At 40.5% G+C, this 17,936-nt stretch overlaps 1 protein-coding gene across 1 annotated transcript; it reads left to right on the top strand.

The window, feature by feature from the left end:
* The first annotated feature begins 4,683 nt into the window (after window positions 1-4,683).
* rspo1 (R-spondin 1) lies at window positions 4,684-16,626 on the top strand. The gene is made up of 6 exons (XM_010767095.1): window positions 4,684-5,058; window positions 9,193-9,915; window positions 11,892-12,086; window positions 14,538-14,681; window positions 15,367-15,591; window positions 16,619-16,626. Exons 2-6 carry the CDS (start codon window positions 9,819-9,821, stop codon window positions 16,624-16,626), a joined length of 669 nt encoding a protein of 222 aa, XP_010765397.1. The 5' UTR covers window positions 4,684-5,058; window positions 9,193-9,818.
* Window positions 16,627-17,936: the final 1,310 nt, after the last annotated feature.

Below are 17,936 nucleotides of genomic sequence, written 5' to 3'. Positions count from 1 at the left end.
CTATCCGTACAGTGATACATGCGCACTATAAAACCGTCCTGCCAGACACGAGTAAGATCAGATCGGCGACGAACGCTGTCTCTGGTTGTGAAAGAGAAGATTAAAGATAGAATATAGTATAGATAACAAAACTACGAGAACTATGAACAAGACCCTCTGCTGATCACATCGTCCATAATTAGATATTAATTATATATGTGAGTCAGTANTTAACTCGAAACACCTGCAAGGGTTTCCTGAGCCTTGAAAAACACTCAGCTTGGTTCAGTAAACTAAATCACAAGTATGGGGAAGACTGCTGATCTGACAGTCAGATCAGCAGTCTTCCCCATACTTGTGATTTAGTTTACTGAACCAAGCTGAGTGTTTTTCAAGGCTCAGGAAACCCTTGCAGGTGTTTCGAGTTAATTAGACGATTCAAGTGATTCGTTGAACACCCTACTAGTATTCTTTATATTTAGAGATAGGATATTTGAGTTTTCTTAAGCTGTATGCCATAATCAGCAATATTAAAATAATAAAAGGCTTGCAATATTTCAGTTGATTTGTAATGAATCCAGAATGTATGACATTTTAGTTTTTTTAATTGCATTACAGAAAATAAAGAACTTTATCACAATATTCTAATTTTCTGAGACAGTCCTGTATCAGGAAAACGCACATTAAGCTGTTTCCTTTTGCTACATTGAGTCTTATATGGCTGTAAAGTGCTGTCTATGGTCCTGAAATGTTCTGCAGCACTGAACAAAGTATTGCATTAGAAACAGCTTTAAATGTGCCACAGAACTATTATATTATTTGCAATAAATAAATGCTGCTTTGGCGGGGAGGTTCGTTTTCTGATGCAACAACTGCTTATTGTTCTGCAGTGAACAACAATATTTGAGCCGCTCAGCCTGTTGTTCTCTTCCATCCAACTTAATCAACACTGATGAATGATATTCAATAAGATATTCCTCTGATATAGTTTGAGCCATTGTTTTGCTTCAGCTTTGCCAATTAGATTCGGCCTTGCTCCCCTGCGGTTCGTACACGCTCGACAGACATAGAAACATGATGCAGTGTGACAGGCAGCAGAGCAGGATGGTTACATCAGGAGCGTTTTGTACACAACATTTGTCATCATGGAAAAAACCTTCACTAATGTTGAACCTGTTTTTTTATTGACTTTTAAGATAAACCATGCACTCAAAGGTCCCATGTCATGGCCATTTCTACTGATCATATTTCCATTGTTGAGGTATACTAGAATAGATTTAAATTGTGCAATTTTCCAAACTCACATTGTTTTCTCATACAGCATCTCTGTATAGTATGTGTATTTACCAGGTATTCACTCTCTGTCCTAAACGGCTTGTTGGAGCTCCTACCCCCCCCCTCCCTGTGAGCCCAGTGTGCTCTGATTGGTTGCGAGGCTCGTTGCGAGGCTCGTTGCGAGGCTCGTTGCTGTGAGCCGCTGCTGTGAGCTGCTGCGAGGGGCGGACAGGTTTCCAGGTCGGCGAGAACAAGCGAAACTCATCCTGAGCACACACAAACACTCACAGCCGAAGTAAAAACAATAAGTGTGGCTTGATATTGAGTTAGAAAAAGGTTTAGAACGCTGTGAGCATGGGTCTGCGGAGAGCATTTCTCCGCCATCCCAACTCGTCTATTACCAGCATTCAGGGAGCTCTATGCAAGTCAATGGGGACTCCCTGTTAGTTAACCAAGGGATCCTGGTGTGTGAGGTGCTCCGCCGATTGGTCCATTTGGGCCAATCCGGTTATTTGTTGTTGATTTGAGTGTTCACACGTCACAGAACCCAGGAAGCAAACAATGGAATGAGAAATCTCCAACGAGGCGTTCTGGGTTAGCATAGACAGGTATTTTCTGTGTTAGAGCTTTACTCGCTACAGGGTGTACTTTGAGGGTTTTTGACTCTGCAGACCGTTTACATGCATAAAAACCTTCATAACACACAAGGGGACGGGTAATAACCAGAAAAGCATGACATGGGCCCTTTAAGTTTCTTATCATCGATAAGCATCTGATGACAGTCCATTTAAGCACTGTGTAGCGTGCGTATTGTAACCGAGCTACAGTTTGTGTGTACTTTGGATCTAATAGCCCGGGGTCATGAAGATTTCTGCACAGATGACTGGAGAGATAATTGACTTTGGAGCGAGCCCGTGCTGTGGTTTTGTCAGACATGAGGAGGGAACCGAATGTGGTAAAGAGCTGCTGGAAGAGGAGTTTGTGACACGTTACAGCACACAATGGAACAAACACAAAAATATGCAAAGCCCTGCTTAATTCAACCATTTATGTTTGGCACAGCTTGCATGAATTGTCAACTCGTGAAATTATTTTTACAATGCATGAAAATGTGTTGGAAGGAATTAATTCCTTGAGAACCAAGTCAATTTTACCACAATACAAACAGAATTTAAAACACAGAAAATGGGGTTGAACATATTTGTTTGGGGGGTTAGTAGGCCTAAGTCTTTTGTTTGTTTTTCAGCATAATTTTCACGGACCCATTATTTCCAATGACAATATAATTAGAATAACTTTGCACTTAAAATGTCAATTTTTCCACAAAAGTATCTATAACCCATGAAACAGCTTTATGCTTAGTTCAAAAACTGTTTAATGTATAATGGCAGTGGCTCAGTAAGTAGGGGCTTGGACTGGGAGCTGCAGGGTCACTGGTTCAAGTCCCCGACCAGACCAAAAATATGGAGTGTGGACTGCTACTTGGAGAGGTCCCAGTTCACCTCCTGCCATGCCGTGGCGCCCTTGAGCAAGGCACTGGATAATCCCCCTTGCCCCCTCACTCCCATTGCTCCCCGGGCGCTGTACAATAGCTGCCCACTGCTCCTACACTAGACTCCTGGTACTAGGATGTGTTAAAGAGGGGTTTCATCCCTCCCAATTTTAAAATGGTGACCAATTTGTATGTATTATAAAATCAGCTTGTTTTGATAATCATTATTTATCAGACAGTGTAATGGTGGATATTAAGAATATTTGATATTTCTTCTGACATTCCCACTGTTCTGCACAGTCACAATGTTGAAGTCATAAACCTTTCATTAATCCCCAGGTCTCTCTTGAAACTGGCTGCTCTGCAGTCTGCCCTGGAGGTATTACTTATAACTACCCTCGGCTTTTAGGCTATGACAGAAATTATGACCTTAATAAAGTCGACTTTGCAACATTTGCATGCCTAAGCATCTTGCAAGTGATACAAGAAGTCTGTCTGGCTCTGTTTAAAGGCTCCCCTGGGACGTCGCTTGGCAGGCAATGGACGTCCTCGTGGCTGAACGGCTGTCAAAGTAACTAAAAGATACTTAAAGAACAAAGTCCAACTCGCCACTTGTCATTTGACTTATTTATGTTGCTATAAGAGGTTTTAAATAAAGGCACAAAGCTTTATTAACATTTAGGAGGGAATGTACCACATAGGTAGAGTGATCTAGGTGCACGATTACTCCGAAAATGTGAGAAATTCACTGAATCCTCAGTCATCAAATTGCAAAAAAGGCAAACGTTAAGATGGAGTGGTGATGTTTTAAAAAAAAGTTCTGGCTCTATATTTCTTGTTGATTCTGCAAAAATCAGCCTGCACCGCTACTTCATTCTCAGGATACATCTCTCAGCAGGATGAGTGTAGCTGTGTGTGGCTGGGGTGTATCCAGTAGTCCTTCTCAGCGTAACACTGCAGATAAATGTCACAGACCCAACAAAATAATGCTGGAATGAATTATCCACTTATTGTTGTTTATGGCCCCCTGTTGGATAACAAAGATATGGGTTCTTTTGATTGGATTGATTATATATTTATAAAATATATATATTTAAATATTTACTGATATGTCAACATGATCAACATTTCAACAGGATGGTGTTTTTTTATTTTTCCATTATGATCCCTTGATATTACTTTTTTCCATCTCAGATTTGTTCATAGAAAACCCTACAGTTATCTAACTTTTAAAACATTTCCAGGAATACTGTGTTTAATGTTCAAAATCATTTGTAAACTGATTGAACAACAAAATAACATGGTTTGTGAACAAATCTAAATGCCCCTTTCTGTACTTTGCATTACACTGAATTGTTTGTTTTTTTACTTTATAATTTCTATCATGCTTTTGTTTATCCATGGCCAAGCTCAATGGGACTTGCCTGGTTACATAAAGGTAGTATATAAAAATATATAAGTGAAATAAAAATGGGTCCTGCTCTGTTGTTTTAAAGGGTTTTTGTTTTTAAATCAGAAGTCAGAAATGTTAACCTGCATATGCATATAAAGTGATTAAATTGAAGTTACTAATTGGTCATATAGGAGTTTATCTGTATTTTATGCTGGCTTAAAATCACGACATTCAAAACCATCCACTTGCATCGGCTTTACCTTTTGTTTTTATTTGTGTTATTTATAACTTTTCTCTCCAGGCTGAGGGCCTAGTACATAAAAACAACAATCATTATTAAATCACATTAAACGAGGGAATAAATGTGAATTTGCACGCAATATAAGCAACACTTAACACAAGTCCACCGCAGGTTTTTCATCTCTCAGTGAGAACTTGAGGGGTGGGGCCTGTAATGCCCGTTGGCAGCTAGGGTTTGGATGCAAATATCACGGCTTTGAAACTAACTACTTGTCTGAGTTGGATGCAGTTCGACGCTCCTAAATGGATTTTAAAAGCGCAACCCGCAGGAGCTTCATTGCAAATACGCAGCCTGACTTAAGAAGACGAAACAAAAACTCTCAGTGACTAAATTCATTGGAATATATTTATATATCTATGCATTTTTCATGCGTATAATCTTTTGCTGGACGAATTTTAAATTAATTTCACATTGCAATGAAGTAACCTCAAATTGTGACAGATGTGAAAGAGATGAAATCATATGTCTTCCTAAAGGATGCCAGAGAAAAGTTGCATGGGGGTATCCTGTAGGAGGAGTTCTTTGTGACCAAACAAGTAACGGATTTTCCCTTATAAAAAAGGAAATTGAGTCCGGACTTCTCAATGAACAGCATTACCCGGAGCCCAGGCTGTACAGGTGGGTGGATTCTTAATCCATATTTTACTTTTTTGATAAACCGGGGCTTTGAGTAACATTTTTTTTTATTAATACAAAATGTAATTTGGGGTTCATTTTCTTTGTAATTAATCTATAATTTAGTTGGTTACGTTATTACCAGAACCAATAAAACACGATCTCATTTTAACAGGTTCATTTACCATTATTATCATTATTTTTTTACAACTTTCACAATGATATGTATGCCAGTGACGACCATTATTGTATATTTGTCATTGACATTTTCCATGTTTGTGATTTACACCTGAGAGTATTATCATGAGTTTCTGCAGATTTTTCCTTTTTACAAAAAAAAAAAAGACTTATCTTTACCTATCTTAAAGTAACCTTGTCATACATTGGAGCTACTTTAATGTCATCCTCCAAAGCTCTGAAGTGACAAGAGAGAGATAGAAACAGGACAGTAAGTTGAGACAGAGATGCTGGACTTGGGACAGGTGGGAATCTGCACTTGATGTTCCCTTTTCTCTGAGAAGCAGAGCAATGCTACAGCTGTATGCAGCATGGTGTGTGAGCCTCCAGGCAAAGCTGAACTGTGCTTAACTGAGCTGTATAGAATCAAGCCTCTGACTGCTGGAGCTGTGCAGGGCTTTAGTCCTACATGAAAAAAAAAAGAGTTTGGTGTGGTTGGGGGAAACAGGCTCTCCTCTGCTCTGAGTGTTTTTCAACTGCTACTCATTTGACCTCCCACGGCCTGAACTGTTTAAGCTGCAGAGCTGAGGAAGTGATTACCAAAATGGTTGAGGCTTCTGTGGAGGCAGCAAGGTGTTTCTCCACACTCTGTAGAGGTGGAGAGGCTAATCACCTACAGATGGAGAAAAGGTGTTGAGAGCATGGGAACCTGCATAAGGATAAAGCCCCAATCAACACCTCATTCCCAGTCTCATCATCTCTTGATGTTCTTCCTGTTCATTGTGGGTTGATTTGGCTAGCACTGCCAGAGTTTATAGCTTGGATGTACAAATCATGGCTTTTATTAATATTGAGAATGTTTTATAACATGAATGTTGAAATCACCCACAGGTCCTGAAGCTCTGTTTGCTGCAAACACGGGCAGCCACATTTGTGAAAAATGTCCTTATTTAAAAAACTGAATTGACCACTTACTCTACTTAGGGAGTGGCAGATGCCATTTAAAAATAATTCCATTTTAAAACAAGAGTGTTTTGAGGTTAGTGTGGGTACAGGAAAATGTTGGCTCCACCGGTCGGTCATTCCTGAGAGAAACAACACATTATGACGGACAATAAAATCTCTGAAGTTCGTGCAGTTCTTTGTTTTTGTGTCTATTGTTGCACATTGCAAAGGCCATTATAAATGTCCTTCTAACCTTCATTGCTTTTTTAAGATCAAAGCTTTTTTGCCTATATTATATGTGTTAATGATCCTTATTTAGCTCTTAAATATGTGTCCGATAACCAGTAGCTAGTCACAAGTAGAAAGTTCATCGACAGGTTGCATTTGTAACTCTGAGCTCAGAGTTGTGGCACCTTCTCGAGTTCAATAAATTCCCAGTGTGGGAGCTCCCTTTCAGTGTTTGAATAATTGATAGATCAAACTTTGGACTTACAAAGGAGGCAATTTAATCTCCTGACTATTTGATGAGAGGGGCTTAGTTTCATTGGGCTCAGCTGAATGTGGCTGATGGTGAGGCAAGCACACAGTTTAATGGATGAGGGAGCAGAGACAGGGAACTTTCAAAACACACAGGTGCCACGAAAACACCGCAGTTGCCCGATGAGATGACACGTTGAAGACTGGTTAGAAACAGGCCTTGCAATGAAGATGGGCTAAGAGTACAACAATCTGCTTTCTCAGTTGTATTTAACAGCCTGGTCCTGTCTCTTATCTCCATGGTTTGTGCGAGCAGATATGGATGGGCTGAGGTGTGCTTCTGGCGGGTTGCACAGAGCCGTGGGAGTGCTGCGTTATGAAAGAGTCTCTGGCACATGCCTTGAGTTACTCAGTGCTGGAAAGGTTATGTTCTGAGTGATCCAGAGACTTAGCATGTCCCATTCTCCACTCCCTCAAGGAACAGGTGCTGAAGAAACTGGCTGCGCCACTCTTTTGGCTCATTCCCGTAAATATGACTTCAGCCGAGAGGTGTCAGTGACATTTGTGAGTCATTAAGTGTTAAAAAGTAAATAAACCTAATGGCGGGGAAGAGGGACTGAAGTGTTTCCCAAATAGGAAAGGATACACTTACCCATGTCCTTTGTTAGCTGGAAAGCAATGCTATGAAACTGCAATGATTGGAAAAATAAACCTTTTTCTCGATATATGGCTCTAGGTTCAAGAAATTCTGTATCATTATTAGGCTTCAACAGATGCTCCCATTTACAAGCGGCTCTACTAAACTTTATTTAGCTCATAAAAGAAGTTATGTCGTAACAATAATGAGGTATTTTTTTACTTAGGGGTTCTATTTTCCTCCATTTGAAAGTTCAGCTTCCCAAAAAACAGGATGTCTCCTCATTACCACACACACTGGTGCTGCTCATTATTCCATTAATTTATGAACAACACAAAATAGAGACATTTTTTAAATTTAAGATTGGGGTCTACCATACATCCTATTCTGAATGCTCACATTTTTTGGTCAGTCCATTCAAAAAGAAAATAGTGAAATATGAAATGAATTTGTGCTTTTTGATTTACACTTTAACAAATAATGTAATGTTGCCTGCTGGAATGTTTAGACGCACCAAATGGCATTGTCCTTAGTGTGATTCAGAGCCACAACCAACTCAACAGCCAAATATGGTCCTATTTTTCTTTATTGAGCTGCGAGGGAGGACCTCCCATTGCTTGGATCCTAACATGTTCTGTGTGTCCTCTTCACACAAGAGCTGTAAATACAGGCAGCGTATGACACTATCTAAAAAAGATCTCATTACCAAATATGACAAAGGCCGTTAGTCTTAGTGTGGGTTGCATTTCCCAGAGAGAGTTGAATGTATTTTCAAAGAATAAACATGCTCAATTTATCATCCAATTCCAAATAAAGCTTGAAATGCCAGGAACCCAAAGTGAAAGCAGTGAGGACAAAACAAATATCTTCTCATAGCATTGGGTTAGAAAACAATGTCCCTGGTTTGAGAATGGAAATGTGTTGAAAGCATATTGGAAACACATATTGAAGGAATAGCTCCACGTTTGGAAATAGGATTATTGGTTTTCTTGCTGACAGTTAGTGAAAATATTCATACCGCTATGAAGCTAGAGCCAGCAGCTGCTTAGCACAAAGACTGGAAAAAAAGGGGAAAACAGCTAGTCGCTGTCAAAAGGTAGACATATACAAGGTAGAAATATACAAAAGATAAATCTGAACAAAAAGGCAAAGCGCAAAAACTATTTTAGTTTCTTGGTTTGTTTCTTGGTCAGGTTTATCAACGTTTGGAGTCTTGCCCCAACTCTATGTGGATGTCGGACAAGAAAAAAAGACTTTGTAGCAAGTTCTCATAGTGGCCAAACTGTGCAATTACAACTTCATGGTTCCTCTCAAAATGCCGCTGGGACCAAAACAACATTTGTCATTGTCTTACATTTCGAAAAAAACTTTGATATGATAAATCTACTACACAGTATGAACGCTTAAATAGCCTTGATTAAAATCATTGTATCCCTTTATTCACGGGAAAACCTAGGGAGGGTTTAAGGAAACACTAGAGCGCTTATCTAGAAGCCAAAATGTGGGATATCCGGGTTATTTGATCACTTTGCTGTCTAACAGCGCCACTGAGTTACTTTTATAGGAATGGACAGGGCCCCAACTCCAACGCTGTATCAGGATCTCTTCATAGATCCAGGGTTTAGCTATAGGCATAGTTTGACATGAAACCCCAAGTAAAACTGCATCTTGTTGCTTTGACAGTTTTTTCATTTTGGAATGAGCCAAGCTAGCTGTGTTTCCTTGCTTCCAGTCCTTATGCTAAGATCAGCTAATGGGTAGCTATATCTCTCAGAGGTATCTTATCTAACTCTCATCAAGAAACAACATTTGCTTTTTACCCAAAAGGGGAAAAAACTATTAATTTAAAACACTGACCTGTAACAACCCTTCTCCTAATCTCTCCTCCCTCCTTATCTCAGCAGGTCGTGGTACAAACAGTTGTGTTTTCACCCAAAGTCAAGAACCTGCATCCATCTTTTTTCAATCTGCGAGCTCATATTCTCTTTCCTCCTTTGAACATCTTTAATAAGACACATGCTTGTGAGCTCAGGCATTTATTGACAGAAAGCCTCCTCACACAGCGGGTTCCCTGCTTCCTTGCCAGCCCTCCCAGAGCTTCATGGGTTGAACCACCAGAGGTTCGTCAATCTCTCTCTCCTCCTCTTCATCCTCCGCACAACCCCTCATCCCCCTCTCAGTCGTACAACCCCGCGCTGTCTACTCCCTTTGCCTGTTTTACCACCAACGTGATGGCTTGTTGGGCCCCGGGCTTGTTTGGACTTGCGACCGCAACATCATCATCATCCTCCTCGACTACACAGACTTGCAGACACAGCAGCTACTAGAGTGAAAGATAAAGAGAGGCAGAGGGGAGGAAAAGGAGAGACAGACAGAAAGAGAGGACTACCAGAGGAGAGAGGGGGGGGAGGATAATCTCTCCCAGCAGCAGAGGGATCCACCTGTCCCACAGAGGAAGGGGGCCCCCCCACCTGATCCATCTGGTCGCAGGGGGGGACCCTGCGTAGCCGCTAAGGCAGCAGAGACTATGCAGCTGGGACTGGTGGCGCTGGCAATGATCTTCCTCAGCTCCATGGGTCACAGCGGAGCTCTCAAGCTCTCCAAGGCGAGACGGCAGAGACGGGGTGAGTTTGCTCTTTCTCAGTTTGCTTTCATCTCCTTTTTTCTTCCTCTGCTGCCTTTCGTTACTGCGCTCTGAGTCACTGTGGTGCGTTCCTTGTAAACATTTAACAAGCAAAGTAAAGATAATGTTATGTTTATTTTCTCATCAGTCCTATTTGTTTTTCCTAGACGGGTTAGGTACGGTTCAGTGTTTCCCCTGCGTGGCTCGTCTTTCTTCCTCTTTTCAAGATTATGCCTCTCGGTTTGTGTGAAACTTTTATTGGTATTAGGACTGTTTATAGAGAGGGTTATGATGGATTCACTCTCAAAGCTATCACTTTCTTTGTGTCTGGCTCTGTGGGCACATAATGGAATGAGTACCTGACAGGTCTAAGCCCTCAATTGAACCGAGCTGCCGGTGTTGTTGGAAGCATTTTTCTGACCTCATGCAACCACAAAGATGTTGCTTAGCCCGACTTGCAATATATCTCTTGCCTTTAGTCTTAGTGCTGATGCTAGTGTAGGCTTTGAAATAATTCTTCCTTTACACACAAGGAGCCCTCAGCCAATGTCAAGCTCACCCTAACTTCTGTGAACCAGCTTTTATATATAATACCATGACTGGCTGCAGTTACAGATGTGGTTTTAATTAGATCACACATACTGGGAAGGAATAATAGTTATTTTTGTCACATAAATTGAATATATGTTACAGTATAACACTCACGTGGCCTACATGGTATACAGCCTGAAATGCAGTTTGTCATGTGCCATTGTAATGAGGACAGAAGGATTTGGGTCACTCGCCATGTACATGAGCACCCTGTTCAGCGTCTCACCCAGCAGAGGCTTTTCCCCTCCAGATATGGAAGTTGTCTGCAATTTAAACATTTGGTGTATAGCTTTGACATCTTTAATGTCATCAGATTCTTTTCCCCAAATGGTTACAGGTTCATGTATAGATCAAACTGAAACCATCATAGAGGAGGGTGGCTTCAGACAGCACAAACTCTCTCTTATATAATCTACCATGTACAACAAACACCACAATCTCTAATTCATACTCTCCCTGTGGTTAAACGATTACTCCCCAGGGCCATTATTCTTTTTTTTAAATGTGTGATAGTGAGCAACAAGACCTGGCTTTAATTGGCTGTTTTTGAGGTTACCGTGACTTAAACGTGGTGTAATCTGTTCATGGGAGAACCTTTTTACCATCCGACTTATCTCTGGGAGGCAGGAAGGCAGATGGATTGCTATGTGAGGGTATGTATATTTAGAGCTGATACAGTATGAGACTGTAAATCAACTCCGAAGACAGTGGTTTTGTCTCTGAATGGCTCCTACAAAAAGGATTTGCACTTTGACACACTTTTCCAAGAAGTTATTTCATTAATTGCGGCTTTTTTGAAAATGAAAGAATTTAAAAATGGTTGACCTTTGGATTATAATGTTGTAAAGAAAATGCTTCGGAAGTGCATTTTCAGACAGGGAGGCAGGCAGGCAGGCAGGGGGCATACTGTTTGGTATCGCTGTAGAAAAACACTCATCATTTCTGACTGACTCTCGTAGAGGCATTGTGTGATGTTCGTTGCCTGATTTGACTGGCTCTTGGTAAGCTGTCAGCCCCCAACCCTGATTTCTCCAAATTAAAATCTGTTTAGGATCCGAGATCATTCAGTTTGAGGTAAACAGTGAGTAACTGTCCAAACAAAGATGTTGGCCTGTCCCCAGATTAGATCAAGCTGCGAGCATTAACCCAAGCTTGTCGGAGACATAAAACACAACATGGCTGGATCTGGGGACAGGCCAGAACCATTACAATGTTATTCTCATTGGCATAATGTGGGAAAATTGCCTTTATAATTTAACTTTGAAAAATGAACATCTTCCTGGAAACTGTTAATTCTTTTTATGACGTAGTACTCCATGCTTTAGTTTTGCCTACTTCAACTGACTGTTACTTACTCTTTGTTTATTTTTGCTTGTTTTCCCACAGTTAGCACTGAGGGGCCACCATCTTGCCCCAAAGGCTGTGAACGATGCTCTGAGTATAACGGCTGCATCAAATGTAAGCCCAAGCTCTTCATCTTCCTGGAGCGCAATGACATCCGACAGATAGGCGTGTGCCTCGCCTCCTGCCCCATGGGATACTTCGGCATGAGGAACCCAGAAGGCAACAACAGATGCACTCGTAAGTTTGCTTTGTGTTATACACTCCTGACCAACAACAGACAAAACCATCAGCCTCAATCCACATAACTGTAGCCACACATCTGGAAATGTCTAAATACAGCCCAGCTGTGGTAAAATCACCCCTGCAAAAATGTCCAGAAATCTGTTTATCTTTGGCTCATCATCTCCTGTTTGTGTTCAATATGGGGGTATTGGGGGACTACAGGAATACCCTGCTAATTTATTGGTATCTAGCTTTGTTTTTCACTTTACTAAAATATTTTGAGTTTGAGTTGAAGGCATACAATTTGAAAGAAGCAATCCTACCATTTAAAGGTTATTTCATGCTGTCTCCCTTTGTTGTGCAACTTTGAATAAAGCCCTCAAATAGCCACTAAATCCAGAAAGTCGGTAGAATTTTTAATTGATCTGGTGTTCATTATGGTTTGCCACATTTGGAAAGTGGGTGAGAGGGTAGTCACAGTCACGGCACTTACCAAACTTACTTAGATGGTTCTTGTGGCACAGATCCCGTACTTTTAGCAGTGCCAGCTCCTCATTCTGTTGTGTTTATTACCCTTGCGTGTAGACGGAAAACAGAATAAGATCAAAATTCCGAACAAAAACATCTCGAACGCATTGTTTGTCTATTTTTGAGAGTATGTTTTTAGTTTGGCCTTGTGTGCAAAGTTCATTCCAGGACTCAATCCATGTTTGTTATTCATTCATTTTTCCCCATATTTTGTTTTGAGACACCCTTACTTACTGTATCATAAAGGCTATATATATATTCTCTGAAATAACTAAGGGTGCATTTTAGGCTAAAACTTAATTTCTTGCCCTTGCACAATTCGATAAACTCAAATGATCAAAGTTTATTGATTTTCATGGCTTTAAAGGTGGGGTAGGTAAGTTTGAGAAACCGGCTCGAGATACACTTTTTGTTATATTCCATGGAATGCTCTTAACATCCCGATAGCAATGAATATCTGAAGTGCTTTGACAAAAAATCCATAAAGAAATGTCATCTGTAAAAAGCACGACCAGTCATTTTAGCCGGCCCGGCTAAAATAACTGGATGGCCTACCTGCCTGTCAGCCTTCCATCTGTGCACAAACTTATCTCGTGCCCTCATTGGTCATGTGCTTGTTCGTGTGTGTTGGAGGAGGGGCTCTGTAAGGATGTGGCAGATTTTTTCCGGCTGTGTATTTTTAAATTCTAGCGCACTCAAGCTGGTTTCTCAAAAATTAAGTGTTTGGCGGGCAACTACAATCAGCAGGCTATTCCTCTTTTCTTGTGTACCCATTCCAGCATCACATCGATCATATTTTAAGACAGGTTTATACAACTTCAACAAACACAAGTCTTAAGTCTGCCTCTGGGGTGAATTTATTTTCATATTTTCATCTTTTAAAATGAAAGATTATAGAAACAGAAGGTGTCATTTTGTACACCAGTTTTCCCATTATAATTATGGAACTGTGTATTACAGACCGTGCGCTTAGGCAAGGCACGTTTATTTATATAGCACCTTTCAACACAAGGCAATTCAAAGTGCTTAGAGGAAGACAACCTAATATGTATATTATGCAACAGCATGCTAAATTAATACAGCAATGTGTCTTATTTTCTTTGTGAGGTTAGTTTCATTAATGCAATTAACAATATTTAAAAAATGCCTTTAACCAAACATTTGATCATTTGCAATACAATTCAACTGTGTGTTTCAGCATTATTTCCCTGAAAAGAAAATATTATGTTGAAGCCCTCAGTGGCAACCTGGGGTTTTATCCAATTATCTGACAGCTTACATGTCATCGCAGAAAGTCTATTTGCAACATTTGTCTTACATCATAGGGCCACAAACGTCAGTACTGTCAAATGTAGATGTATAGTGCTTAACAATAGTAATTGGTAGCAGGAGGCAAGAACCCAGTGAGTGTTAGATCATGTCTGACCGTGCATAGGACCTTCTGCAGAGTAAACTGTCTATTACTATTATCCATATAGAATGGAATTGACATATCATTCATTTTCTTCACTTTAATGAATGAGAATTAGGTTTTGTGCTTGTAATTATCTCAACTTCGAGAAGACAGGAGAGTTAGAGATTATAATGAGTCTGAGGAACAGAAACTCTTGAGAAACTCATTGAAGCGATACAATCCTGGCTGTACTTACACCGACTTTCTGAAATAACAACGCCTGTTGTGCATGTGTTTTTAAGAATGTTACCCCCCCTAAATAGTGTTGCTTAATCACTAATAAATCTAAAATTAAAACTTCCTCTTGCTCTGTCTGTGGAAATCAATGTGCTTCTCTTTCTGCCATAATGAAATCAATATTCTACTAAAACAATAAACATGTTGGTGTTTCCACAGAAATAATCTAAAACTAATAAAATTAACTCTCACCATTTCCAGAAACAACGTGATTTTAACTGATTTGACCCTCCTTTTTTGTCTTTCAGAATGTAAAATAGACAATTGTGAAGCGTGTTTCAACCGCCATTTTTGCACAAAATGTAAGGAGGGCTTGTATTCACACAGCGGCCGATGTTCTGTCAGCTGCCCTGCAGGCTTAAGACCGGTCAATGAGACCATGGAGTGTGTGGGTGAGTGACCTTTGACCTTTAAACACCACTAAATCTGTAAAATATACTTCCAACATTGCCTACTGTAGATAGTGTTATATTTGCTGCTGTTTCACAACTTGATTCCTCTTCCCGTGTTTATGAATACACAGCATCACGGTTAAAACATTTGATTTTCTTTTAATGAACCAGAAAGCCTTTTTGAGTGTCTCTCACCTAATGAAACGGTTCATAGGTGTGAGCCACATGTTGACTCAATCTTTAGTATCACTTCATCTGAGCAGCTAATCATGTTCAAATCACTGGCCTGGAAAAGTGGAAGTGAACTAGACACAAGATCTCTTTATTTTTCCTTTCTGCTCTTTTTCTTTTTTGTTGTTGTTGTTGAAACATTTCTGTCCAAAGGATTATTAACACTACCAGCTGTTGGTGTTGTTCTAACTTAAACCTGCTGGTCCACAGAGACTAGAAATGTTACCGTACAAACCTTCCTTTGTTAAGAGCGCATTATTGGTACATTTTCAGGTTCACAGCAACCCTCTCATTCGCCCCACCGATTGCTTTCAGATTTGGACATTACTTAAAGTCATTATTCTGAGTTAAAGCTGCTGAGCTGTTAAACCCAGACATGTCTGGGAAATAAATGTGAGATGTTGGAGCTGTGTAACAACCAGTAACGTCTTTGGTCTCACTTTTTTTTAAGCAGATCAGCGTCCTGCAGAATGCGAACTTGGCGAGTGGAGCCCATGGAGTTCCTGTATGAAGAAGAACAAAACATGTGGATTTAAGAAAGGCTCGCAGTCTCGGGTTCGTTTGCCCCTTCTGCAGACCCACAGCCCGGACACCTCCCCGGCCTCTGTACCCTCGCAGACCTGTGCTCCACAGACGGAGAAAATGAAGTGCATTGTGACCAAGACGCCCTGTGTGAGAGGTAAATACACATTTAGTGCAGAAACCAGATATATTGGGGATCGAAGGATATTTTGTAAGGACTTCTCCTTACAGGTCACCTATTATAAAAAATCCACTTTTTCATGTCTTTTATACATCAACATGTGTCCCCTCTGTGTAAAGAGATTCTGAAAATTTCAGGGAAAAAGATTCGCTCACTTTTTGTCCTGATCTAAATATGTATATAAAAACCTGTCTGAAAATGCGCTGATCAGATTTTGGCCACTTTATGATGTCATAACGATTTTTTGGCTTGTGTAACCATCAGCCAATCACCAACCAAAGGTACCCCCCCCACCTTATCACCTGAATCTCCTCCTAGAGCACCATTGTGTTCCTTTTAACCAAATATCTCTCAGAGGGGCGTGGGGAGTGGCTCCTTATTTTCATCTAAAGTAACAGACAGAGAATCAGCACTTTTGAAACAGAGAGGATTATGGGATGCTACAATGATCTGTTTGGTATTTCGAGGCCAAACACTTCAGAGAAATGTTTGTTTATATCTGAGACCTATAAAATATTGATGAAAAACAGTATAATAGGGGACCTTTAAAGAATATACTGTTGACTCGTGTAATGGTCGGTGGTGGTCGAGGAAGGGAAACCCTGTGATGGTGTTCCTAGTATACCCTTTATGAGTCCTAGCACAACCAACCCTGAGAATACGGGATACATCCCTTGAAAGTCTGTCTCCTCATCCAAAGAACCTTTCGTTCCGGAGGTTGTACAATGAGCGATATAGGTCCGTATAGGAGACCAATGTCAACTTGTAAAGTCAAGTTTACGGTTTTGACAAGTGCAAGGACGCCGTCTTATAACGATGTGTTACCATAAGTCCGGACTTGTAAGACCATTCGTACCGGTACCGGTGATAGGTTTTCCGAATTACACGAGTAGATTGGAAAGAGGTCAAGGAACATTTACTCACTTTGCAAGGTCGAAACCCAATTTAACCTTGTAAGACTGTTTCCTCTAACATATTCCATGAAATTCCCTTGTATGTACAGATTACTAGAATTAAAGGTTTCTTTTCCGACAAGGACAAATTGGGAGGATAACAGCGAAGGGGGGGGGGGGGGAATGAAACCACAAGCGTCAGTTTAAACCTGCCCAGGACAAAATCTAATGTAGATTTGTAGTTTTACTGTAATTAGGTTAGGTGGTGTAAATTAAAATTCGGTGGGAAAGTTTGAGCCATAGTATAACATTGTTGACTGACCATATGTACTTTTTGAACGTCTTCATATGTTGTCTTGTATCTGTGATTGTTACATAAACGCACACGGTCCCACACCCTGGTACACCCCCCTACCCGTGGTGATTCTCCGCCCCCCCCCACCCCTCTTGTAGATTCTCATACACAACAAGAAACCGACAAAACAACTAGACTGGGGTCTACCAAATGATTAAGGAAAAAAAAAACCCGCCATAAAAAGGCCTTGTGTGCCCAACAATGTTTACATGATTTAGTAGGTTTTAAGTTACTTCTCACCACTTAAGTCCGTTAAAGGTATTACAAGTTTTAGATGACACTACTCCTATAGGGTGGTTTCGATGAAATTCGTTAGCCTTATATTTCTGGATTTATTTCAATACTAACTACTTTTACATCATTTAGCCAGTCTTAAACTTGGGCTTCTGTTGTCCTCCCAATTCTCTTGTTTGTTTGTTTGTTGAGGAAGCATAAAACAATTCAAAGCATTAGGGTTGTGTTGAGTCATTAGTAGACAAAGTAAGTGATTCACCTGTGTAAACAACCTTTCCGTTTATTTTGTACCTCTCACATTAACCAACAAAGGTAAAAAATAGCTAGACAGTAAATAATTCGACGCCCTAACTCTCAGGGTTTAAAACGGCGCGCTGATTATTCGACAACCCTTATATTGTTAGGTACCCTGACATTGGACTTGCCTCTTCGTTCCAACGACACACCTACTAATTCCGTGGTTCCCGTTTTGTACACGTACCGGCACATTGTGGAGGCTGCGACGCTACCAGAAGTCTTGGTTTACCGAGAAAAATGAGACTAGGAAAAGGGAGTCGAAGCATGCTCGCAATTAAGGCGCCGGAAAAAGGGTAGACGACCGAGCATATACCAACCAAATAACAAATGGTACGACTCTTTCCGGTTTCTCTAAACATAGGAAAGACTCAGAGTCGGTTTTGGTTTGGGTTAGTTGGTACAACGGGTCCAGTGTCAGTGCGACCGCCCTTACCGTCGGAAACCTACAACTCATTAACCAATTAGCGTATAGTGATGACCACCTGCCGACAAAAGGACTACGTGTACTGCAATAATTACCATTTTACTAGATGAGTGATCAA

The sequence above is a fragment of the Notothenia coriiceps genome, unplaced genomic scaffold, assembly GCF_000735185.1.
Source record: "Notothenia coriiceps isolate Sejong01 unplaced genomic scaffold, NC01 NC01_scaffold00004052, whole genome shotgun sequence".
Classification (NCBI taxonomy): Eukaryota; Metazoa; Chordata; class Actinopteri; order Perciformes; family Nototheniidae; genus Notothenia; species Notothenia coriiceps.
This window is presented reverse-complemented; position numbering and strand designations above follow the sequence as displayed.